The sequence below is a fragment of the Amblyraja radiata genome, chromosome 25 (genome assembly GCF_010909765.2).
Source record: "Amblyraja radiata isolate CabotCenter1 chromosome 25, sAmbRad1.1.pri, whole genome shotgun sequence".
NCBI classification, from domain to species: Eukaryota; Metazoa; Chordata; class Chondrichthyes; order Rajiformes; family Rajidae; genus Amblyraja; species Amblyraja radiata.
Window position 1 is genome coordinate 26,538,882 of NC_045980.1, and position 27,339 is coordinate 26,566,220.

Genomic DNA, 27,339 nt, shown 5'->3' on the forward strand with positions numbered 1-27,339 from the left:
AGTAAAAGCTAGCACAGACTTGTGTATGTTTTCTTTATTATTGTCACATGTACTGAGGTACAGCAAAATGATATTTGTTGTGTGTTGTCCAGGCAAAGAAAAGACTATATACATTGTTACAATCAAGTTGTCCACCGTGTACAGATAAAGGGTCCAACATTTAGTGCCAGATAAAGTCCGATTAAAGATAGTTCAAAGGTCTCTAATGAGGTATTTGGGAGGTCAGGTCCGCACTCCAGCTGGTGAGAGGACTAGTTTATTTATTTTTTATCATGTGTACAAAGGTACAGTGTAAAACTGTTTAGTTTGGGTTGCGTGCTATCCAGTCAGCGGAAAGACTATACATGATTACAATCGAGCTGCCCACAATGTTCAGATACAGGATAAAGTGAATAATTTTTAGTGCAAGATAAAGTCCTGGAGGCATGAATTTTCAGACTTCTGTACCTCTTACCTGATGGGGAAAAGAGGGAGTGAGATGTTGATTATGCAGGTGGCCTTGCCAAGTCAGTGTGAAGTGTAAATGGAGTCCATGGAAGAGAGGTTAATTTGCGTGATAGTCTGGGCTACGTGTACAATTTCATGTGGTCTTGGATGGAGTGGTTCCCATACCATGCTGTGATGCATCCTGATAAAATGTTTTCTGCAGCACATCTGTGGAAGTTTGGTTTATTGGCACATGTGCTGAGGTGCCCTTAAAAGCATTTTTGTTGCATGCTATCCAGCCCATCGAGTCTGCACCGACCAGCGATCCCAGCTCGCTTACACGATCTTTATTTTACATTTATACCCAGCCAATTAACCTACGAACCTGTACGTCTTTGGAGTGTGGGAGGAAATCGAAGATCTCTGATAAAACCCACGCAGGTCACAGGGAGAATGTACAAGCTCCGTACAGACAGCACTCGTAGTCAGGATTTAACCTGGGTCTCTGGTGTTGTAAGGCAGTAGTTCTACCTCTACATCACTGTGCAGCCTTTCTTTGGTAATTCTTTAGTAAAGTACGGTATTTTATGCAGGTGGGTGAAAGCTGGCAACATGAATAAGCTGTGCGGTTATTTATGTTGTCCCTAAATCTGTATCTTTCCTATTTGCAGTTCAAGTATCATGTGCTAATCAATTGTGGTGCTAACTTGGACCTCCTGGAGGCACTGCAACCTGATGAGGACGCTGTTTTCTTTATCTGTGATTCCCACAGACCTGTTGATGTCATTAATGTATATAATGATACACAGGTATGTCTGCCAGACATTGACAAAAGCTTGTGATAACTGGCCTTTTTGTGTGTGAAATATTGGACTTTGTCTTATTTTTATTTCCTGCTCCTTTCATGTACAACCTTCTTTGCCTTGAATGCATTTTTCAAAATTAAGCATGTTATTTTAGGGAATGAAATTATTTTACACTCGGTATGTTAAGAATTTTCAGTGGAATAGTTTGAACCAAACTAGAAGTCTCTCCTCTCTGAGGAGAAACTGGAGCTTCCCTCTCTTCTGCCTGGAAGTATATTCTAACCTCATTCTTGGAAGGACCCCAACTGCATTGATGTTATGATTTACTGACCTGTCCACCTTTTGCAGTGAAGCTACCAATAATCCTCTCCATATGGTAATGACATTTCAGTTTGATGTTTTGTGGGAAAATACAACGTGTGAGGAACACTGCTGTTGGAAAGTGTTGATGCTCTATGTGATGTGTAAAGAATTCTTTTTATCCATTATGCAATTACAGCAAGAAGAAAACATGTGGTTAATGTTCAAATTGGAATGGGAAATTCAGCAAAAATAATTGAGGGCTGTAGTTGTGTGGTGTTCCCAACTAATTTTATCTTGTCATTGAAATTGTGATAGGAGCAGATAGTGATAGGAGCCATTCGGCCTGTCAAGTCTACTCCACCATTCAATCATGGCTGATCTGTCTTTCCTTCTTAACTCCATGCTCCTGCCTTCTCCCCATAACCCCTGACACCCGTACTAATTAAGAATCTGTCAATCTCTGCCTTAAAAAAAAAAAAAACATCGGATAATTTATTGCATCCATTCAAACTAATTCCCAAGGGTTAGATCAGCCGACGCATAATTGCCATTTAAAGTGCATGTAACCTGGATGTGATTTCCTAAGGTATGTGCAATTCGTCTTCATCCTTCGCGGAATACCCGAGATGACTAAGAAATCCATTGAGCACTCTGATTCCAAAGAACTGATGTTATCTGGGAGTTTTTGCTGAGACTAGAGCTAAGCTAAGGGGCTCCAGCTTTTGTCACTTGTCCCTTGATACAGATTGATGAAGTTCAGAAGAAAGTCGCAGCTGATTTATTTTTATGTAGGAACCAAATGGCCCTCTCAACTCCGATATCCTGTGTCGGCCTTGTTCAAGCAACATCTATGTGGCAGGAGAGACGAAGGTGGTGTGTGTCTTTGGTAGAAAATCTGAAGCATCTTGGTTGTCAAAACCCATCACTCCAGTACGGTGTGGTAATATAATTGGGAGAGTGTATCCACAAATCAGTTTAATTAGTAGTCTGTTCCAGTTGGTGCAGTTACGGCATCGTATTAGCATTTGTGTTTTCAGCAAATGGTGTTTAATTTCCCTTGTCCATGTGTTGTTAGTGATCATTGCATCTATAATGCTCTGCACCTGTTCATCCACATATGTGCAAATTAATATCCAAGTTCTGATCCTTTAACTGGCACCATGCCATTATTCGACAGCAATGCTGGAAATGTTTGTGGTGTATATGCAGAGATGTCCAAGAAAGCACCACTGGAGAAGCTTTACACACATGGACAAGTGGTGAGGGGAAGATGTTGTATTTTGTACTAGTGCCTTGAGGCACTATGAGGATAGCAACATCTTTCTAACTACTAAGACCTGGCATGTACCCACTGCCAACTAACGCAGAGTAGTGTTGTCCTTTGAATACACGCATGCAGTACTTTGATCAAAAAGTGTGTAAATTATCAGAAACTCATCTGAAAAACAGAGCAAGGAAGGTTTAGAAAATTACAAATTTCAAGAAAGCATAAATTTAAAGGGAAATTAATACAGCGAACGGTGGGATGATGCCTTTTAGATGGAGAATTGAGATCTAATGTGAACTACATGGAGTTTTGCTAAATATTTATAACTTGTTGGGTAGATGTTAGTTGGTGCAACAGTTGTGGTGAGGAAGCAGATTTCCCTCACTAGAATGGAACAAAAGAATAGAATTTACAATTATGTGAGATAAGAAAAGCCATGATTGTGCTGTTGCTGTTTAAATGGTTAGGACACATTTGATCAAAAATTTTACCAGACAACATGCAATGAAACTCTTTTCATTGCTAGGAAGGCCGGCAATAAAGGAAAACTGATTTAAAGTAACTTTTAAATAACCCAAAAGGGGATATTGAGAAGCTATGTAATGCATTATCAAGAAAGGTGGTGAAAACAGGTTCAGCAGTCATTTTTGAAAGGATAAATACCTGAAAGAGAATTGTGCAAGGCTACAATGTACTCAGGGAATTAAAACTAATTGGTATAGTCCTCTTGAAAGGTTGGCATAGATAAATGGGCCGAGTGGTAGACATTGTAGAGATTCACTGTTTTTGTTTAATAACAATCACCTTTTCATAATTAGTAGCTTCCCTTATGAAATTGAACAAATTGCTTTGTTTATTCAAAGATTTTCTCAAGATTTTAACATAACTGAAATTAATTTACGATGTTAGTAGCACTTCTGGAATCTAATGTATCATTAAGTGTGGAACTGGTTGTTAAAAATGTGGCACTTAAATGGAAGGCAAAAGTACATGTTACCCATTCATTTACCTCCCTCTCGGGTCTAGAGTCTCCAACAATGGGTCGATTTCATCAAAATAGTTTAGATATCGTCAATCACAAGACTTTAACGTCCCATAGAAATGTTAATTTACCTTACTTCAGAACTTTATAAAGCAGGTTAAAGCATGCTAAAAGTTAATAGTGTGGATAATATTTTATCTTCTAGATTAAACTGCTGATTAAACAGGATGATGATCTTGGTATCCCTGCATATGATGACATCTTCAGGGATGATGAAGAAGATGAAGATTCAGAAGATACTGGAAATGAAAGTGAAGGATCAGAACCTACGGGGAAGCGCAGGCGCTTGGATGAGGTGATGAATTGTGACCACTGTGTGTAAAGGTTGTTCTGAATGTATTTTATGGGAGAGTTGACTGGACCTGAAGTATGAGTAGCGAACGAGAGAGAAGTAAATGGGTTGAGGAACCTGTGAGTCTGTTGATTGTGGGGTCATGGGCATTAAGCCCCAGGGATGGAAGCTTATGGTCTGAAATTTCGATGTTTGGTTATCTGGTGTGAGATTAAGACCTGAGACTTTAGTGCTTGTGAGGATGTGGTTCATGGTCAAAGACCTTATTTGGCAAGTTGAGACTCTGCCCACCACCACATCCCTGGCCGTTTCAAGGCCAGGCCCACCAATGGCGAAGCCGCCACCAACCCATACCTTCACTCCGGCTGCCTGTGGGAGAGAGTCACTCACTCTACCAGTCCTCACCCACCCCCTACTCGGCTGACGGCAGGCTGGGGTAGTCGATTTGTCTGAGTTCCAGGCCAAGTTCTAGGCTGGGGACCTCCACACTGACAGTACCAACTGTGTCACGTTTACTGACTCATTCTGCCAGGACCCCCCCCCCCCCTTCCAACAGGCAATGTTGATACCACTGTGTCCTACTGCTCTTCCCCCTATTCCAATAATTCCACTTCTCCTACCCTACACCATGCCTACTTCTCTGCACCTTCATCCATCCTTTTGGCCCTCATTCTGATGCAAAACAGTCAGCCCTTCGCAGAGGCTTTGGCTTTGTTCCTCACGCCCACACCTCAACGAGTTCCAAGATCACCATGATGTTGAGCTCATCTTCCTTCACCTCTGCCTCTGGGCCTTTTTCTCTGGTAAGGAGTCCTCCATGCCCAGTGACGGCCACTTCCCCCCATCTCCATCTTTCCTCTTCTTCATGGACTGTCCCTGCCAGCCTTTTCTCACTTGTTTTATGTTAAAGATGTAGCCATGGACACTCGCATGGTCCCCAGTTATATCTGTCTATTTGTCGGTTATATCAAACAGTCCTTGTTCCAAAAGAACACTGGCACCATCATCCAACTCTATCTCAGCTACTTCGCCGACTGCATCGAGGCTGCTCCTGCACCCTGTGCAGAACTCATTGATTTTATTAACTTTACCTCTAACTTTAACCTGCCCCCAAATTCACTTGGACTATCTCTGACACCTTACTCCCCTTTCTTGATCTCTCAACCTGTCCCATATGATGGAGGCAATCAACTGTCTGTCACGTACAAGGATAGAGATTCCCTGTTCTCTCCTTTCACCCCACCAGTCTCCACATTCAACACATCATCGTATGACATCTCCACTCCTCCAGTATGATCCCTCCATCAGTCACACATTCTCATCCCCACCCCTTTCTGCCTTCCACAGAGACCACTCCCTATGCAACTCTTCAGTTTCTTCATTCATTCCCACCCAAACCACCCCTTCCCATAGTACTTTCCCATGCACCAAAGTAAATGTAACACCTGTCCCTGTACCTCCTCCCTCGCCTCCATCCAGGAACCCCAGCTGTCCTTCCAGGTGAAACGGAGATTTACATGCAGCTCCTCTAACCTTATCTACTGCATTTGGTGTTCCCGATGTGGACTCCTGTACATTGGTGAGACCGAGCATAGACTCGATGACCTTTTTGCTGACTACTGTACTGACCTTTCTGTTCTAGGCTGACTCCATTGCCAGAGTGAGGCCACATGCAGACTGGATGAACAGTGCCTCATATCCCGCTTTGGGTAGCTTACGACTCAACAGCATCTATAAATTCTCCAATTTTAGATAGTCACAACACTCTCTCATTTCTTTCTCTCTTCTTTCCCCCCCCCCCCCCCCTCTCTTCCTTGTGCTCCACCTGGACTTGCACTTATTTCTCTCCTCCCCTTCAACTTGCATTGTTTTCTCGAGCTTCACAATTTACAACTCTGAAATCATTTTATTTCTCATTCTTCCTTCTGTCTTTTGATTTTTGGCCCTTCTGCAGCCATCTGGATATCAAAAAAAAAAAACCCTCACCTGTTACTTCTCATGCCTTGTCCTGCCCCTCTCTTCCAGCTCCCTATCCAATCCCCACAAAGTCTGACGAAGCTTCTCCACCCAAATCATCACCAATCCATGTTCTACGGAGAAGTTACCTGACCCCTCAATTACTCCAGCAGTCTGAAGAAGGGGTCTAGACCCGAAACATCGCCTATTCCTTCGCTCAGTAGATGCTGCCTCACCCGCTGAGTTTCTCCAGCATTTTTGTCTACCAACATTTTGTATCGTCTTTTTGTAATCCAGCATGTGTAGTTACTTGACACTGCCCTGCATCCTATATATGGGGATCTGGGACGGATATTAGTAGCATTGGGGGTGAGGTCGGTGTATAGTGTTAATGATGGACATTCATGTGATGGTTGGAAGTGATGTTGGTACTGTTTATGGGTGAAAAATGATGCAGGGTAAAGTCGGGTTGTTGACTTTCCTTGATAGTGTTTTAATCTGGTACTACACCAAGTTAATAATGGGTGTTCCCATAACAAGTGGTTAACGTTCCCCTATGATGCATTATATGTGGGATGATGAGAGTTGTACAAATTGCCAAGAGTAATTGATGTCTGGACATGCCTGGTCTATTTTCCAGAATGTTGCAAATTAATAAAAAATTATGACTATTGAGTTTATTTCACAGGAATCTGGTTCCTGTTCTGATCCAGTGGCAAAATAATTTGTAGAATTGAAATTCTGAGCAACAATATCCAGAATTTGTGTATTTTGTTTTATATGTAATCTTATCCATTTCCGCATAGTGTAGGGTGGTGGTGGGAGGGTAAAGAGGTGTGGAGAGGTGGAAATGCTGCACAATCTGGTACTGAATCACGTAGACCCAAGATATTTCCAGATTCAATCTGTCTCTGCTAATTACCCGGTCTGAATGTTTATATTGGAGCAGTCTTTTAGCTTTAGCATTACTTAACATGAAGAACGTTAATTCATATCTATGACTGTTAGCGATGATCATTTTTGCTTTCTTTTGATGTCATTAACAGTTTGGTGGCCCTTTGCCACATACTGCTGTTTAACCCAAAAAGAAATGATAAAAAGCAGTTATGAACATTTAGTACCTAACCCGTGTTATTGCATCAAGGCACATTACTTTCAGGAGAATAGAACATTGGGAAACGTTGTTTCACTTGAATTTGTGTAAAGATATTATTAGAGAAAAATCCAGCCAAAGTAGCATGGAGAAACTTAAATTTTTTTTATTTTTTTAAAAATTTTAAATGCTCAGTCAAAAATGAGTCAAAGGGAGATGGATCATTCTAGCTGACTTTGTCTTATTCTTATTGCACCATGCTTGATGAAAAAGTTACTATCTAGTGCAATTCCAATTCCCAGCAGTGCTGGTGATGGTTTGTCATGTGTGAAAATTCATGTCAAAATAGATTTATTGATGGGCTATTATTACAATCTTTTTAAAAATATTATTGTGTTCTAGGTGACCATGGAGAGGAGAATAGATCGAAGACGCCAGCGCCGTGAATGGGAGGAGCGCAGGTACTGGTTATTGCAATTAGCTTTCATAGGTGTCAAAATTTGTACTGTTCTAGCCATAAACTGTACGTTTAAACAAAATGTTCAGTATAAGTATGTGAGTTAAACAAAGAGTAGCTTGTTCTCAGCTGCCTCTTTGTGAATCAACAGGCTTGTTTGCTACTTTATATATTTCGCCACTCTCAATTATCCTGCACATATAACAATCCTCCCCATGCCAGACCCCAGCACATACCTAAAGTTGAGGTGCTTTCCAAATGAAGGTAAAATTGAGACCAATTCAGTCCATGCTACTGCCACCTACCCTTCGGTTTGTGCCATTAAGTACCCATCTACATTGCGCGGGGTGTGGAGAATGCTTCATGCTCTCTATAGTGTCTGCGTATTTTGTATACATAATTCGCAGTCCCATTCGGCTCCTTGACCCGATAAACATGCTTGTCTATCCAGTCTCTCCTTGTTAATGGAGCATTCCTTCCCAGGCAATATCCTGCTAAATCTCCTTTCTATGTGTACTCTTAACTGGATTGCAATGCTCTGTTTTCCCATTGGCTCTTCATTTTTATTTGATTTTGCTTTGACTTAATGATGGTGAATGGTGGTGTTAAACATTGCTTGATATTACATAGATGCTGAGGGCATCTTGTAATTCTCATCATTTCCTCTTTGGCAGTATCTTGGTTCATCTTAAAATAGATTACATTTTGCACAGGTCATGTCATAAAATATTTTTAGTTGTCTGCACTTTTGTTTTTTTAATGACAAAGTACCTTGTCCCTCCCATTCCTCACCATCTACTCTTTTCTGGTCGAATTTATTCCTTGCTTTAATAATGCAACATACCTTTATGAAGTGCCTTAATACAAAATGTCCCAAAATTCCTAACAGTGCAGCATTGATTAAAAAGCACTCTTGGCATAATGCAGAACTCGGTTTCCTTACACTTCCCATTTCACCTTAACTGCCCTGAACTCATCCCCACTGCCGTTGAAATCCTCATCTACATTGAATATGCAAAAGCTCTCTGCTTGGCCTCTCCTTTTAGACTTTACATAAATGTGCTTAGCTAAGAGTTTATTCAAAGATGTAGGTTGCAAGTAGCATCTTTAATGGCAGTTGTGGTATCTGAAACCCTGGCCATCACTATTGCAACAGAAGTTAAAACTGGGAACCACAGATCTACATTGCTGGGCTAGAAAATGTTCAAGATGACAAGGGATAAGATTGTGCAGGGATTTACATTAGGACTGGAAAAAGTTTAGTTTTGCCTGACCCCGGAGCCTGTGGTGTTTAGTAAGCTCGGGTGTGTTGCACAAGTGGGACTTGGAGTAAAATAAAGGAGAGAGCAGCAGAATCAAGGAAGAATGTTTATGTGAATTAGAAAATGGAAACTTCAGAAGGACATTGGCCTCAAAATAACAGAGGCATGTATAACTATTTTAGAAACTGAGTTGGTTAGGGGTAGTGTGTGATGTTGTGCTATGCAGGAGAATGTGGATACTTGGCAATTAAATGGCTGTTGTCAAAAGCTCACATAAGGGTCAATACAACACCTACAGGCACTTACCAAGAATGGAAGTGTTGGGCAACAAACTGACTTTGTAACAGAAGTAAACCCCGGGGCTTCTGCCTTCCAGATACTTAGTTGGCTTGTAGATTACGAGAATACGTCTAGCACATACCCTTGTGTGACACATGCATTTTGCAAACTAAGCTGCAAATAAAGTTTTGTTTTTACATTAGGAAGTGGGAACATTTGGCCTTGCCAGAATTTTTTGTCAATAACCTTTCAAAATAATGTTTATTTGTAAAGTTTAATGTTATGTAATGAAATCATCCGTGGGGACTGATTAGCATGAATATAAGAATGGATTCAATAATGGAATGAACGTAGTATTTTGAGTGACAGTTAGATTTGAATGTGATGTTCTGGGTAGAATGAGTGTCAGATTTTAGTTAAAGCAGTCGTGGCTAGATTGCTAACAATCAAACTTCTGTGTCTTTTACAGGCGAGAGATTTTATTTGAATATGAGCAATATGAATACCATGGGACTTCAGTATGTATTGATAATCATTGGAAACTTACATGTACTTAGCTGTTTATCTATATTTTTCAACAAAAAATAATCTTTATTTTCACTGAAATTATACTATTCTGTGTCATTATCTTGAGGATGATAGAAATTATAGTTTTGATCAATGCCCTCAAAATGGAACTGCATTCTCGTATGATTAAGTAATTTGCAGTAGTTAGGCTGAGAGATACAACATCGAAACAGGCCCTGGCTCACAGTCCGCGCTGACTAAGGGGTTTGTCCCAATCGGCGATCTCTTTTTTATTTATTTATTTATTAATTTCTGACGACTGCCGGCGTCATATCAGTGTCGCCAAAAGATTTTGAACATTACAAAATCCAGCGGCGACATAAAAATGTTGCGACACTTGAAAAAGTCAATACGTCATCACGCAGCGTCACCGTTTAATCACGGCGCAAATTTTTCGGTGACCTGATGCGTCAGTCAATGATGCCGGCATTCGCCGAAAAGAATCGCCAAGTGCGGCAGTCCCTTAGTGATCATCAGTACATTAGTTCTATGTCCAACACACCTGCCAATCACCCCCCCCACCCCCCGGACACTTATTATCACTTATTATTATTTATTCAAATCATTTGCTATGTCGCTCTTCCAGGGAGATGCTAAATGCATTTCGTTGTCTCTGTACTGTACACTGACAATGACAATTAAAATTGAATCTGAATCTGAATCTGGGACAATTTACAGAAGTCAATTAACCAACAAACTTTCACGTCTTGCAAGGAAACTGGAGCCGCCAGAGAAAACCCATGCGGTCACAGGGAAAACATGCAAACTCCGCACACAGCATCCGTAGTCAGGATCAAACCCAGGTCTCGAGCTGTGAGGCAGCAACTCTATTGCTGAACCATTGTGCCACCCTTTTTCATTTTTCTTTCCTCGCATGGTGGGATTTACTGCAGAATTCAGAAAATAGTTATATTTAGGAGATAGTACATTTGATTCATAAGCAAAGTACTTGCATCACACTGCTTCCCTTTTAAAAGGGGGAAATCAACCCTGTTGTATGCATTGGTACATTCTTCTCCCAACTTGTTCAATCTCATTTAAGTTCCATAATCAACAGCATTTCAGTGTAACGTAAACATCTACTTGACAATTCTGAATGCCTTGATACGCATGCGCTGATGCTGATCCTACCTTGAGTGTCATGTATGACCAGAGTAAGCTTTGTTTTATACCTTGGGCCTCTAGGTATTCTCAACCTCCATTGGCACATTGTGGTTCCTGCATGTATTGTTCACTAAATTCACTGCTACGTTTTGTCAAGGCAATTTTGGCACTTTTGAAATTTGCAACGTACCACCTAAAAGCACCAAGGAAGACTGGCCTTGAAAACACAACCACTTGCAGGTTCCTCACTGATTACTGATGTAGAGATTCTATTAGTACTTCCTACCGTGCAACTTTCTGGAAATATCTTCAAAAATGTGGTTCAGTTCTATTTCCCAAGGATTTTTTTTTTTGCGTTGGGCACCAATTTTCTCTTACCAACATCGTGTAGGTTTTAAAACATTTTTTTAAATTTTGTTTAAATATATGGCAACCAGTATTTGCTTGAACATTTTCATTAATTTATATTTTCTTTTCATACACTCCATTGCAGTTTAGGCAGGAAGACCAGCATATTTGCACTTCTGTATCCATTTTCCTTTCATGCCTCAGTTCTTGTACAATTTGTTCAGTCACTGCAGAGAAGCTTAGCATGACACTCAGATAACAAAGCACAGGAATAAATTGTGCTTTAGCCTTCACTGCTGACGTACATCACAGATCATGAGTGAATATCCATCAAGGAAGTAAATTCTTTACCACTAGGTTGTTCTGGGGAGTTGCTAATCTTCAAATGCTTGATAGGCATGGCTTGCCATCCTTGTATATCACTCTTCATATAATTACAAACTGTTAACATTTACACAAGCTGTCCGGAAAGCTAATTAATAGAACTCCGTATTGTTCCTTGGGGTGATAAAGGGCTCTTTATGAGGATTCCATTTTATTTGTTTTTGGTATGCATTGATTTTTGTTTTGTATATATTTTATATATACACAACCATTTGCAGGTTGTAGTTCTATTAATTAGCTTTCCAGACAGCTTGAGTGAATGTTGACAGTTTGTAACTGTGAAGAGTGATATACAAGGATGGCAAGCCATGCCTATCAAGCGTTTGAAGATTAACAACTCCCCAGAACAATCTAGTGGTAAAGAATTTACTTCCTTGATGGATCTTCACTTCTCAGCAACTGGAGTGGTGGTCCACAACAATTTCTCCTAAATGATGCGGTGCCAATTAATTCAAAAAAGCAAAGAAACCAATGAGGTAATGAAGACTGCCTACTCGTTTACAATCTTTCCCATCAAATAATATGATCCTTCAAATGAGATTTTGAAAGATTGTATGGAAAAGTATATTGTAATTAAATTGGCTTATAGTCATGATTTCCTGTGTTCCCTTGCAATGAAAACTTTCAGTCCATTGCAGATGGAAGCAAATTTCCCTTTAAGCATAGTACCACATTCCTCTATTTTAGCATGCACAAACTGATTGCTTGCCTTAAGTTAGCTTTTTTTCTTTACTCTCTTTGCTTTGATTCCTTTTTTCACTAAGGCATGTATCTCTATTAAACATGCTATTTGAAATATTTTTTTCACCATATTTGTTCTTTCCTTCATGTAATTTTCTGTCAATAATCAACGATAAATTTGTTTCTTTTTCTTTCTATTCTATTCAGTTTTATTTTCATACAAAATTGGATTGTTTTATCTGGAACATCACATGTTGGGGGCAGAACTGATAGAAGTATATATAATTATAAATAGGCTAGACACTTGAAACCTTTGTCCCTGGGCGGAAATGTCTAGAACTCGAGGGTATAATTTTAAGGTGTGAGGGGCAAACTTTAGAGTAGATATGTGGGGCAATTTTACACAGAATGATAGGTGTCTGGAACACGCTGTCATTGGTGATGTTGGAGGCAGATATGATAGTGGGATTTAAGAGGCTTTTGAATTGGGACATGGATGAACATGTAATGGAGGGATATAGATCACGCGCAGGCAGATATGAGTTAATCTTGGTATCAAGTTTGGCATGGTCTTTGTTGGCCGAGAAGCTTGTGCTGCACTTTTCTATATTCTATTTGCATTTATTTGTACCAATGTTTTCCAGTATTTGTTTAACTGTGAAGATGGTATTCTAGATCTGGGTTCAGTAAATTTTGGGGATTCTCCATTGATGTTCTATCACAGAGGTTTTCATGTTCTTGCATCATCCCAAACTGCTTTCAACATCAAACAATAGCTTCTGTAGTGCAATTGTTAATTTTATGTAGGTAAAGGTAAAGCAATTTTGTGTACAGCAATGTCACAGAGTGGTAGAATTGTTGCTGATGGCTGGATCCCAGCAGGGCACTGCGAGAGCTCCCTATTCTTTTGACATTACTTCATTGCCTCATCTGAAAGATGACAGCTCTGATAGTACTGCTGTCCTTCTGCAGAATAGCAAAATGTTGACTTGAGTGAAGTAATTCAATTAGGGAAATGAGGCAAGCAGCTACAGTTATATGTAAGGGTATAATTATTAGGCTGGTGTTCGTAAAGAATGCTGCATAGTTGGAAGCAGCATTTTAACTCGAGCTAATTAATTAATAATCCTGTTGTTTGTTTGCAGTCTGGAATGGTAATATTTGAGCTAGCCTGGATTATGTCCAAGGACTCAAATGATATGTTGTGGTAAGTACTTTCCATATGTAATAGAAACTTACAATAATTACTTGCAGTTTTCTTGACCATATTGTTGCAAAACTTGCTATTTGCCCTAATTCTTGAAGCCGTATTTTGTCTACCTGTTTTTTTTTTGTTTTTGTTTTTTTAGGTGGGCTATTGTTGGTTTGACGGACCAATGGGTTCATGACAAAATCACACAGTACGTATTCTGAAATGCTTCTGCTTTTTTAGCCTGGTATCAGCAGGGAAGATTTCCAGATTAAATATGATGTTAATTAAATATATTAGTCTGTGTCACTTTGCCTTAACTCAAAGCTGTGAAGAGAACATAAGACATGGAAGTTTCCATTTCATCAATTTTAAACAGCCCTTATGGCCTCATTTGCATAAATAGTTGATGTTGTTCATCAGTAACCCTTCATCCATCAATTTACATCAGATGCAAAACTATTTACTACTTCTTTAACAGCATTACAATGTGATCACATTATTTTGATTCGTTTGTGCTCCTTAATGTCTTCTGTTTGGTCTTTGCAACAAAATGGGTATACTTAATTTAAAGTTAATATTACAAACATGTGAACATGCTACACAAAGGGAGCCTGACTGTACCTGACAATTTGTCTAGGTTGGGCTGATTGTACATTCTAACTGAACATTTGTATTTTGGTGGGTTAGATTAACTGTTTGTTTAGTAATATTGCATGCATCCTGTATTCTTGTTCAGTTATTACAATATACCGCATGCCATTTTTTTTTGCCCCGTCCGAGTTGAATTGGCATAGAAATAATTATGCTCGGGTCAGGTTTGCATTGGCTACGGCCATTTCAGATTGTAATTTCATGGCTGAGCATTGTATAATTTGCGCAACCATTCAGTAGGCATTTAGTTATGGCAAATTCTTGAGTTCTATATGTAACTGGGTAATTAATGTTGCCAGCAAAGTGCGCCATTATATTTGCACCTAATAAACAAAAATATTAAACATCGAAATAAACAATTATTGGCAAGTCTCTAAATCATCAACAAAAATATTTTTTGTGTTTTAATTTTAACAGTTCACAAAGATGATGGTAGTTGTCAGGTGTCAATTGTTCTAGCTAAAGAGATGCCTACAGAAGTTCCTCAAGACGGTTAATATCCCAGTTCATCTTTTGTGTAATATTCAAGTCCATTTTTTAGATTTTTGTGCACAAAACAGAAATGCTAGCATCAACAAGACTCTGCACAACAAAAATATCATCTCCCAGAAGAGAGATTTTTGTTTACTCTAGATGATCCTGGGGGTTACTGTTGACCAGAATGTCCATGCATTGTAGATAGTGGAGTTCAGGAGTTGCATGCTACAAGATACCGAACCTTTGATCTGCTCTTATAACCATAATATTTATAGTTATATACAGTAATTGAACATGAAAACACCTTTTGTCCTAGGGACCATGCTGACCATCAAACCTTTAAGGTTGTTTGTGGATATCAGAATGAAACTTAATTCCAATTATGGTTTGTTCTGCAGCATGAAGTACGTGACAGATGTTGGCATTGTGCAACGTCATGTGTCGAGGCACAATCATCGTAATGAAGATGAGGAGAATACACTTTCTATTGATTGCATGAGAATCTCCTTTGACTTTGAGTATCCTTTAATCGGAATGCAACAATCGGAGAAAGATGACCAGTGAATGTTATTGCTGAAGTTGTAGGTGAATTGCATGTGGATTTTGAAACCACCAATTGTACTACTTTAAAATATTCTCTGTATTACTAAATTTACTCTAGATGATCCTGGGGGTTACTGTTGACCAGAATGTCCATGCATTGTAGATAGTGGAGAGGGTGTTCAGGAGTTGCATGCTACAAGATACCAAACCTCTGATCTGCTCTTATAACCATAATATTTATAGAGTTATATATAGTAATTGAACATTAAAACAACATTTTGTCCTAGGGACCATGCTGACTATCAAACCTTTTAAGGTTGTTTGTGGATATGAGAATGAAACATAATTCCAATTATGGTTTGTTTCAATTCATTTTCAATTTGGTTGATAAACGTTTTTTTGGGCTGCAAATGTTAGCTCAACAGTTCAGGCCTACTCGTCATGTTACATAAGTGGCTGTGAAGTTGGACTGTTTTTTAGCAAGCAGAAATAAAAATTGGCACTCAGTGGGTTGACGCTCACGGTTTTATTAGAAGATTTCGATCTAAAATATTTAGCAGGGGTCAATCGGTAGGTTATGTTTCTCCTCTGGTTCAAATGATGTCACAGTTTGTACTTTGGAGCAGAAGGAAATAGAATGTTCAACTGAGCACAGAACCAAAGCTCTAAGCCATTATTCAGTGAAATAGGACAAAATGGCTAGCAATTATGGTTTCTGACCTTTTGGCAATCATAGTATCAATATCTAAAGATGAGATTCTTCAAATAGATCACGAATAGTTCTGATGTCATTAGTTGGAAGGCCTTTCAATAATCTGTGACTTCAGAGTGGGTCTTTGATCTTGGAGATGGATTAGATTTGACTGACAATCCTCAGGAAAACTATCTTTAAATTTACATTGTAGACATTTACAGTGATGTGGTAATGACATAAAAGCATTTTTTGTCACTCTTTCCCTCCCCCCCCCCCCCCTCCCTGTTCATTTTAAGTCTTGTGCATTTTCACTTATTTTGAGTTTAGTGTTGATGTCATTATGTGTTGTAAATATGAATGCTTTAGTTTTCTTTAACTACAAACCTTGTTCAGTCTCCGCCTTGCTTTGTATCACCATTGGTCATTGTATGAGAGCATGTGTAACTCCAACTATACCTATGCCAATCTCAAGCTATGGTCCATACAAGGTTTGAAGAGACTTCAGGAATTCCTAGCAGAAATGGGGTAGGTGAACCCTGTCAAGTTCCACCTTCTAATAATTCAAAACTGTTTTCAAAGGAGCCACTGTTAAATTCAAACTGCAGTAAAACTGATAATTCAGCATCCTTGGGACTTTGGTGATTCTGGACTATTGGATGTTACTTCTCATAATATTGTGTCACATTTCCAACTTACCTTTTTTGCATTGAGGGAATTGTATCTTTAGCCATACTGGTGGGGCTGATATTGTACTATTATTTAAATAATATAGGCCAGGAACCTACAGGCAGGTGACCCTGACATCCGTGGTAGGAAAGTTGTTGAAGAGGATTTTTAGGGGTAGGACCTACAAGCACTTGGATAGGCACGATTTGATTAGGGATAGCTGGCAGGGCTTTTTGCGTGGGAAATTGTGTCTCACCAACCGGAGTTTTTTGAAGAGGTAACGAAGAGGATTGATGAGGGCATGTTATCTACATCTTCAGCATGGTCTCGCATGGTAGGCTAGTCTGGAAGATTACATTGCATAAATCCAAGATGAACGAGCCAATTGGATTTGATATTAACTTGGACGAAGGACTCTAAGGAGAGTGTGGAGGGTTGTTTTCTAATTTGAGGCCTGTAACCAGTGGTGTGCCGTAGGGGTCAGTGTTGGGTCCAGTGCTGTTTGTTACATGCATTAATGATTTGGGAAATATTGTTATTAACGTTGTTAGTTGATTTGCAGATAACACCAAAATTAGTGGCGTTGGTGATAGTGAGGATGGATATCTACGTTTGCAACGAGATCTAGATCAGTTGGGGAAAATAATCCAAGGCATGGGAAATGGACTTGAACTCTGACAAGTGTGTGGAGTTGCACTTTGGTTTGTCAAATAAGATCAGGACTTGCACAGTAAATGGTGGTGCCCTAGCGAGTGTTGCAGAACACAGACATTGTAATTACAAGTGTATGGTTCCCGAATATTGGAAAGTCAGACCGTCTGCTTGCCTGTGGATAAATGTGAGGTAAAACAGGAAGGCAGATTATTATCTAAATGGTGTAGTTGGGAAAAGGGTAAGTAAAACAGGATCCGGGGGTCTTTGTTCATCAGTCAATGAAAAGTAAGCATGCAGGTAAAAGCGAATGGTATGTCGGCCTTCATAACGAGGAGTTGAGTATAGGAGCAAAGAAGTCCTTTGGCAGTTGTACAGGGCCCTAGTGAGACCACACCTGGAGTATTGTGTGCAGTTTTGGTCTCCAAATTTGAGGAAGGACATTCTTGCTATTGAGGGAGTGCAGCAAAGGTTCACAAGGTTAATTCCCATGATGGCGGGATTGTCATATGCTGAGAGAATGAAGCGGCTGGGCTTATATACTCTGGAATTTAGAGGGATGAGAGGGGATCTTATTGAAACATATAAGATTATTAAGGGTCTGAGAGCATATCCTGCCCTTTATGTAATTCATGACCTTGGATTTAGTTTGTGTAATATCTAACCATCAATTTTCCTATTTATGTTGCAGACTCCCGCTGAACCAAGTCAGGCAAAAGTTTAACTCTATGGACATCTCATTGAAGGATAATCTACAAGAAATGATTGAGGAGTCTGCAAGTAAATTTGGGTAATTTATTTTAGCTTCTAAATTGTGGTTTTATAATTGGTTTGTAGAAATTGCTGTGACTATGAAATAGCACATGGGAATTGTTCCATGTGTCAGTGTGTGCAGATGTTTGGTTTGGTGATACAGCACGGGAACGAGTTATTTGGCCCACTGGGTCCATGCTGACCAACGATCACCCGTACACTAATTCTGTCCTACACACTAGGGACAATTTACAGAAGCCAATTAGCCTACAAACCCACACGTCCTTGGAATATGGGAGGAAACCGGAGCACCGGGAGAAAACCCACAAGGTCACATGGAGAACGTACAAACTCGTACCAGGAGCATCCATAGTTAGGATCAAACACTGGTCTCTGACGCTATATGGCTACAGCACTACTCTTTTGCCACTGCAGCCAATAACACACATCCTTCAAAGTAAATCGGTATCATATTCGGAGTGAAATGGGGGGGGGGAAGGAGAGTTGAAAGTTTTTGTAACAGTGTTGATGGAGAAGAGGATTGTGAATTATTGCTAAACTACACGCATGATCAGAAGCCTAACTCCTCCATCGTTGTTCCGGTCGAAGCATTAATATGGTTATTTCACATTCCGTCTTGAGGATGAAATGTTCAATGAGAGAACTGCGTGGAAAGGTGTTTTTCTTGAAGATAACTCCATGGCAAGATTTGAAGAAAGAACAAAAGTCCTGGTATTTTACCCCAAAAATACACCTTAAATCATCTCCAGGAGTAAAATAGATTATGCAACAATAGTGCATCTAGCAGAAACACTGAGTGCCATAGATTGGGTTCAGTCCTGATCTCGGGTGATATGTCTTTAGAGTGCAGGTTCTCCCTGGATTTTATCTCGCATCTGACTTTTTTTTTTTTACCACATTCCAAAAAAAAACGATGGTTGGTAAGCTAATTGGCCATTGTAAATTATAATCCTATGTATAAGTGAGTGGTAGAATGTCGAGTGAATGAAGAAAAGATGGAAGTAGGATTAGTGTTAATGAACAGGTGATAGTCGGCGCAGACTTTGTGGGCTGAAGGGTTTACTTCACTCTGTCTATGACTCATCTGTTCAGTGGTTGTGAGATGTTGGGTCCTGCAAAGTGCTACCATGTTTGGCATTATAAAAAAATTAATCGAAAGATTACGACGTGCTATTGAATATCCTGAGTACGTACAAATTCTTTACAACAGATCGTACATCTACATTACATCACTAAAATAAAGGCAGTTTAATTATAGAAAATTGTGCTGGATAATAATTGATAATAAAATACTGATTCCTTCCTCACCTGCCTACCTTTTACAGAAACGTGTATTGATAGTTTTCAAGAGAGTTAGATTTCGCTCTTGGGGCTAAGAGAATTGAGGGATATGGGGACAAAGCCGGAACGGGGAACTTGTATTGGATGATCAGCCATGATCATATTGAATGGTGGTGCTGGCTCGAAGGGCCGAATGGCCTACTTCTGCACCTATTTTCTATGTTTCTTTGATCTCAAACTGAATAATCACCATCACCTGTGTTTCCCTTCCTACACACCCACCCAACTTTCATTTCACCAACAGGCACTATGTTGCATTTGGTAGCAATGTCATAGTGCAACACTTTTTTTGTTATGGTGTTTACTCTGGTAGTCGTTGGTTGATTCAAACTGTTCGTAATTATTGCTCTAAGAGTTTTTCTGTTTATTTTCAGAATGAAGGATATCCGAGTACAGACGTTCAGTGTGCACTTTGGGTTTAAAAACAAGTTTCTTGCCAGTGACATTGTTTATTCAGCAGCGTCTCTGCTTGAGAACATTGAGAGAGATGATGGGAACAAGAGCTTTATCGAAGCCTTGGACAGTCTTTCCAGGTATTGCTTGCTTTTGGCTGCTGCTTGGGGATCTGCGCTATACATACTGTAGATGTTGAGTTTGCTATGATTTGACTAGAAAATATTGAAACAATGTATAAATGAATGATTATAAACTTCTGCCGTGCTTCCTATTAAATTTCATTGCTTGTTTGCAAACACAGTAATTTATAGAAGTGCAGATGCTGGTTTAAACCGAAGATAGACACAAAATGCGGGAGTAACTCAGCGGGACAGGCAGCATCTCTGGAGAGAAGGAATGGGTGACGTTTCGGGTCGAGACCCTTCCTCAGACTTGCACTTACACAAATCAGTGTCCCTGTTCAAAAACAATTAAATAATTTAAGCTTTCTTTTATTTGGCACAATGATTTTCACTGACTGGGTGATATACTGTCAATGAACCAGCTTCAGTCTGAAGAAGGGGCTCGACCCGAAACGCCACCCATTCCTTCTCTCCAGAGATGTTGCCTGTCCCACCGAGTTATTCCAGCATTATGTGTCTATCTTCAGTACATAATAGTTTGTTGAGTTCTTGTAGTTGGAGGAAATCTGCTGACAAAGTAAATGTCAATAACGCTATCTAGTAGCGTTTCTCTGGTAGTTAGATTAATGCAGTAAAATTAAGCAGATTGTATTTGTCTGGGAACGACTCCCAGCTGATTTTTATTCACTGTTGAATTGGTTATTTCATATTTAATTTACCTGCTTCATTTGATTGTTTCTGTCTTGGAAAATAACTGAGAAGGTGGGTACTGCTTGATATTTGGAATTGATCACATAATTATCCTGTAACATCTGGAGAATTATATCTCTAAAGCAAATTTTTGTTAATGTTTGCTTTGGAGATATTTTTAAAGGCATGAGAGAAATTAACACATGGAAGAAATATGCTGTACTTTCCAAAAATCCTGATTATTTTTTATTGTAAAATCTGAAAATTTTAAAAATGTATAAAATTGACCGCTCAATCCATAAATTACCTTACACTCCATCCCTTTGATCACACCCACCATATATACATTTTCTGTGAGCTGCCCACGTGTTGCACATTCATGTCAGCTAACAATGGGGGAAAAGTATTGTGTTTATTAATAATTTCACCGTGTTTACAACCAATCCTTTCATTGCGATAACAAAATCAAGTTAAGCCAGCTCTTGATCTCAAGCCACTTTATTGTCCACTTACCTTCTTTTCAGATCTGCAGAAATTGTATCATGTTGCATTATTAGTGAGTTCTATGATTTTGTTTGGCTCAATGTGTACAATGCAGTAGAAATTGTGACAGTGAATCGGCTTGTAGTGTCGTATATTATCCACTAGATGCTCTCCGTGTACCTGTGCTTTTCCATAAATGCCAAGGCAAAATCCCCCCAGATTCCAGAGAAATGCTGCATGCTCTTTTCTTACATTTTCAAATAACGTTAACAATTACAATGGATTCCTTAACCACCTCCCAAACACCATCCTTAAATTGTGTATTATAATGCATAAAATATGTGGAAAATGATTATTAACAATGAAAAAACTAACTTTTTTCTGCTTTTCTGCAGAAGTAATTTAGATAAACTGCATCAGGGTCTGGAACTGGCCAAGCAACAGCTCCGAGCAATTCACCAAACAGTTGCCAGCTGTATTTGTACCAACCTTATCATCTCGCATGGACCCTTTCTTTACTGTTATTTGCAAGAGGTGAGGATCAGCCTTGGAAAGATATTATCACAGTGCTTTCCATAATGTTTGGGACAAAGACCCAGCATTTATTTATTTGCCTCTGTACTCCACACTTTGAGATTTGTATTAGAAAAAAACACACATGCGGTTAAAGTGCATATTGTCAGATTTTAATAAAGACCATTTTTATACATTTTGCTTTCACCATGTAGAAATTACAGCAGTGTTTATACATAGCCCCCCCCCCATTTCAGGGCACCATAATGTTTGGGACACAGCAATGTCATGTAAATGAAAGTTGTCATGTTTAGTATTTTGTTGCATATTCTTTGCATTCAATGACTGCTTGAAGTCTGTGAGTCATGGACATCACCAGTTGCTGGGTGTCTTCTCTGGTGATACTCTGCCAGGTCTGCATTGCAGCCATCTTTAGCTTATGCTTGTTTTGGGGGCTAGTCCCCTTCAGTTTTCTCTTCAGCATATAAAAGGCATGATCAATTGGGTTCAGATCGGGTGATTGACGACCACTCAAGAATTGACCATTTTTTAGCTTTGAAAAACTCCTTTGTTGATTTAGCAGTATGTTTGGGGTCAATGTCTTGCTGTAGAATGAACTGCCAGCCAATTAGTTTTGAGTCATTTATTTGAACTAGAGCAGATGGGATGTGTCTATACACTTCAGAATTCATTACGCTTCTACCATCAGCAGTTGTATCATCAATGAAGATAAGTGAGCCCAGTACCTTCAGCAGCCATACATGCCCAGGCCGTAACACCCCCACCACTGTGTTTCACAGATGAGGTGGTATACTTAGGATCTTGGGCAGTTCCTTCTCTCCTCTGTACTTTGCTCTTGCCATCATTCGGATACAAGTTAGTTTTTGTCTCATTTGTCCACAAGACCTTTTTTTCCAGAACTGTGGTTGCTCTTTTAAGTACTTTTTGGCAAACCGTAACCCGGCCATCCTGTTTTTGTCGCTAACCAGTGGTTTGCATCTTGCACTGTAGTCTGTATTTCTGTTCATGAAGTCTTCTGCAGACAGTGGTCATTGACAAATCCACACCTGACTCCTGAAGAGTGTTTCTGATCTGTCGGACAGGTGTTTGTTTTTTCTTTATTATAGAGAGAATTCTTCTGTCATCAGCTGTGGAGGTCTTCCTTGGCCTCCCTTTGCGATTAGTAAACTCATCAGTGCTCTCTTTCTACTTAATGATGTTCCAAGCAGTTAATTTTGGTAAGCCTAAGGTTTGGCTGATGTATCTAACAGTGTTATTATTGCTTCTCAGTCTCATAATGGCTTATTTGACTTTCATTGGCACAACTTTGGTCCTCCCGTTGATAAACAGCAATAAAAGTTTCCAACAGTGATGGAAAGACTGGAGGAAAGACGAGGTGCTGGGAGCTCTCTTATACCTGCATTAAGGAGGCAATTAAACACCTGAGCAATTGCAAACACCCGTGAAGCTATGTGTCCCAAAAATTTTGGTGCCCTGAAATGGGGGGACTTATGTATAAACACTGCTGTAATTTTTACTTTGTGAAACCAAAATGTATAAAAATGGCCTTTATTAAAATCTGACAATGTGCGCTTTAACCACATGTGATTATTTTTCTATTACAGATCTCAAGTTGTGGATTACAGAGGCAAATAAATAAATGATGGGTCTTTGTCCCAAACATTATGGAGGGCACTGTGCCCTTTTTGATTCCCACATACGAACTATTAATGTATCAATGGCACTTCCTGTGAAATTAATACTCACAACTAGACCAGGAAATAAATGAGACTAACAATTTCATTCAGACAACACCAGCAAGGCAGTTAATTGGTCACCAAAGTATTTTCTCTAAATGTATCTTTGACTGCCTTTGTATCCTCCTTTCTCAATTGTCTAATCTTTAAGAATCTTTTCGACTTTAAGAATAAGGAGTAAGCCATTTAGAACGGAGACGAGGAAACACTTTTTCTTACAGAGAGTGGTGAGTCTGGAATTCTCTGCCTCAGAGGGCGGTGGAGGAAGGTTCTCTGGATGCTTTCAAGAGAGCTAGATAGGGCTCTTAAAAATAGCGGAGTCAGGGGATATGGGGAGAAGGCAGGAAAGGGTTACTGATTGGGGATGATCAGCATGATCACATTGAATGGCGGTGCTGGCTCGAAGGTCCGAATGGCCTACTCCTGCACCTATTGTCTAATGACTCAAAATGGTGGAGTAATTCAGTGGGTCAGGCAGCATCTCTGGAGGAAATGGATAGGTAATGTTTCAGGTCGGGACCCTTCTTCAGACTGTCTAATATTTTACATTCTCCAGCATCTGGAATATAAGAGGCTGAGGGGTGAACTTATTGAAGTATAAAATGACGAGGGGTCTGGATAAAGTTAACACCCAGTGTAGAGTATTCTATAACCAAAGGACATAGGTTTAATGTAAGAGGGGAGAGATTTTAGAGGTTTTTCTGTATAATTATATGCACATCTACAGCTGCCGGAGGAAGCTGTAGATGTGCATATAATTATCATTCAAAAGACTTTTGGACAGATATATTGATTGGAAGGCTTTAGAGGATTATGAACCAAATGCAGGTAAATTCGACCAGCCTAGAATACCAAGTTGGATAGTATGGATTTTGGGCTAAAGGGCCTGTTTCCATGCTGCATGGCTATCTGACTCATTGAATGATGGTAGACACTAAATGCTGGAGTAACTCAGTGGGACAGGCAGCATCTCTGGAGAGAAGGAATGGAATTGAATGATGGAGCAGGCTCCTCCTAATTTGTACATTTTGTATAATTTACAAATTGTCAGCCACGGTCCAATCTTTCCTCTGACATTAAAATTGTAGTAGAGCCCACATTCAGCCAAATTCTACATTTAAGTGCAAAGCAGTGCATCTGAAAAATGTGTAACTAGAATAACCATTGGGGAAAATAAACAATCATTAGTTGAAGGGTTAAAGTTCCCAGCCTCAAGTATAGAGTCATCCAGAACGTGAACACAAGAGACACAGTTGAAGCGTTTGTAATTGCCTTAAGCAAAATGTGCTGATTACACAATTGTACCCTACAAAGCTGTCTCCCTAGCAACCTCGCCGCCCTACATGTGTGGTGGCCGGTTTACGATGCAATAGTTGAAAAAAAAAAGGGGGGGACAAAACAAAAGCCTGATGCCTTCCCAGCTGCAGTGCTGAACTTCACTGTGCCAAGGACTGCCCCTTCTATAGCAAAGCTGTTTGCAGGGCAACTCCACTGCAGCTTTCTATCCATGTGGCAAAAACAAAATGCTGGAAATACTCAGCAGACCAGGCCACGTCTGTGGGAAGAGAAACAGAATGTTTCAGGTTGGAGACCTTTCTCACAACTAAAAAGAGGAAGTAAGGACAGCACAGTCGCGCTGCAGTAGCGTTCCTGCCTTACAGCACCAGACACCCGGATGCGATCCTGACTGGGTGCTGTCCTTATGGCGTTTGTACGTTCTCCCGTCACCGCATGGGTTTTCTCCGGGTGCTCCAGTTTCCTCCCACACTCCAAAGCCATACAGGTTTGTAGGGTTAATTGGCTTCGTTAAAATTATTTCTTGCCCCTAGAGTGTAGGATAATGTTGGTGTGCTGGGTGATTGCTGGTCGGTGCGGAATTGATGGTCTGAAGGGCATGTTTCCACATAATATCTCTAAAGTCTAAAGAAGGTTGTAAAGTTGCAGAAAAATTAGGGGAGAATGTCCTTGTGTAAAACCAGCGTAATCAAGGGATAAGATACAAATAAAAGGTCATCTGGTCAATGAGTGAATGGGAGCAGTTAGAGTGAGAACATGGACAAAAGAATGTAGGAGTTGTGAAATGCAGAGCAGAAGAAACTGCCTGGCAGTTTAGACTGGGAATATCCTTCATTCCCAGAGGGAAAAGGAAGCAAAAAGAATAAACTCAACTAATACTATAGATGACATGCAAGGACCCAACAGTTTTTCCAGGTAAAGCTGCGATTCGTTTGCACTTCTTCCAATCTAGTGCACTGTGTTCGATATTCACAACATGATGTCTGCAGCATTGGAAAAAACAACGCAGATTAGATGTAAACTTTGCAGAACATCTGCCTTCACTCAAAGGGAGTGACCGTGAGCCTCCCATTGCCAAACGACACTTTATTTTCCCCATGGACACATTGAAGCTTTCTGGACCCGATATTAAATTTCACAACTTCATGTAACTTGCTTTCTTGGCCTATATCAGTCATCTACCAGGAATAGTAGCTTTTTTTTCCCTTCCTTTCTGCAAATGGAGGACATCCCGAGCCTGATCTGCTGGGCTTGTCCTCCTGCTTGCCTATGTTCTTGGCCTCTAGTTCCGCTCATTTACTTTTTGACCAGATAACCTTGTTTGCAACTTAAACCCAATGTTACCTGCTTTTAACTTATCAGAGACACCCTCCACGCCCATCCTCCCTGCAGCTGCACAAGACTCTTGTCTCCTTTCAGTTCTGACAAAGGATCTCTGACCTGAAATATCCCCATAGCTTGTGGCTTGACCTGCTAAGTATTCCCAGTAATTTTGTTTTAGATTTCTAGCCTTTCAGTCTTTCTTATTTTCACAATTATGTGACACATTGCCCATGTAATCCTATGCATTAAAATAAATAGACTGTCTACAATTTAAAATTATAAATTAAGATGGGTATTAAACGCTGCCTTGAATGTTGCAACTGAGGAATATCTTTTTGTTTTAAAGTTAAAAGCACAAGCATTATCAGGCTTCCTTGATATAAACTGATCTAATTGGTAAAGATAAAAGCAACAGGAAAGAAAAGCAACAGATCAAGTGCTAAACACGAGGTGAACAAATAAGTTGTTTTTCAAATGTTCTTCATTCAAAACTTCAAAAACTAACATCTTTAAATTGCCAGCTGTTTAAAATTCAAGCACTTTCTAGCAATGGTGACAAAGATGTTGGTTTATACAATAAATTCAGTACATGTGTTGTTTTGAGTAATTTATATATATATAAACTTTGTCTCCAGGGTACTCCAGATGTGAAGATCTATTCAAAACCCATTTGTCTGAAACTTTTGTGCAAACATCTGCTCAAGTGTTTTGTCCGATCGGTATGTATGTTTCCAAAATTGTAGGATAGCTTCAGTGAAATTCTGGACATTCCCTTGGTGCCAACGTATAAATAACACAATGTTTCAATTAATTTATTTAGTCTTCTCTGTATTAGATGATGTATCTCAGCCATGCGGACCTGATTAAGTTTTTGGTTTGCATAAGTCATCGACTTCACAGCAGGCAGTGAAGAAAGCGAATGGCATGTTGGCCTTTATAACAAGATGAGTTGAGTATAGGAGCAAAGACGTCCTTCTGCAGTTGTATAGGGCCAGGTTAGACCACACCTGGAGTATTGTGTGCAGTTTTAGTCCTCTAATTTGAGGAAGGGCATTCTTGCTATTGAGGGACTGCAGCGCAGGTTTACAAGGTTAATTCCCGGGATGGTGGGACTATCATATGCTGAGAGAATGGAGCGGCTGGGCTTGTATACTCTGGAGTTTAGAAGGATGAGAGGGAACCTTATTGAAACGTGTAAGATTATTAAGAGTTTGGACATGCTAGAGGCAGGAAACATGTTCCCGATGTTGGGGGATTCCAGAACCAGGGGCCACAGTTTAAGAATAAGTGGTAAGCCATTTAGAAAGGAGATGAGGAAACACGTTTTCTCACAGAGAGTTGATAGTCTGTGGAATTCTCTGCCTCGGAGGGCGGTAGAGGCCGGTTCTCTGGATACTTTCAAGAGAGCTAGATAGGGCTCTTAAAGATAACAGGGGATATGGGGAGAAGGCAGGAATTTGGGTACTGATTGTGGATGATCAGCCATGATCGCATTGAATGGCA

The 27,339-nt window shown here is 39.8% G+C and overlaps 1 protein-coding gene across 2 annotated transcripts in view; it reads left to right on the forward strand.

Moving 5' to 3' along the window:
* Positions 1-27,339, forward strand: part of cdc45 (cell division cycle 45) — a 35,713-nt gene that overhangs the window by 1,856 nt on the left and 6,518 nt on the right. For both annotated transcript variants that reach the window (XM_033043560.1, XM_033043562.1), the window contains exons 4-15: positions 1,098-1,235; positions 3,990-4,139; positions 7,588-7,646; positions 9,653-9,701; positions 13,413-13,474; positions 13,617-13,667; positions 14,986-15,105; positions 16,218-16,349; positions 17,833-17,931; positions 19,631-19,789; positions 21,343-21,481; positions 26,472-26,555. In XM_033043560.1, the coding sequence (XP_032899451.1) occupies positions 1,098-1,235; positions 3,990-4,139; positions 7,588-7,646; positions 9,653-9,701; positions 13,413-13,474; positions 13,617-13,667; positions 14,986-15,105; positions 16,218-16,349; positions 17,833-17,931; positions 19,631-19,789; positions 21,343-21,481; positions 26,472-26,555 (1,242 nt within the window). The remainder of the gene's footprint in view (positions 1-1,097; positions 1,236-3,989; positions 4,140-7,587; positions 7,647-9,652; positions 9,702-13,412; positions 13,475-13,616; positions 13,668-14,985; positions 15,106-16,217; positions 16,350-17,832; positions 17,932-19,630; positions 19,790-21,342; positions 21,482-26,471; positions 26,556-27,339) is intronic.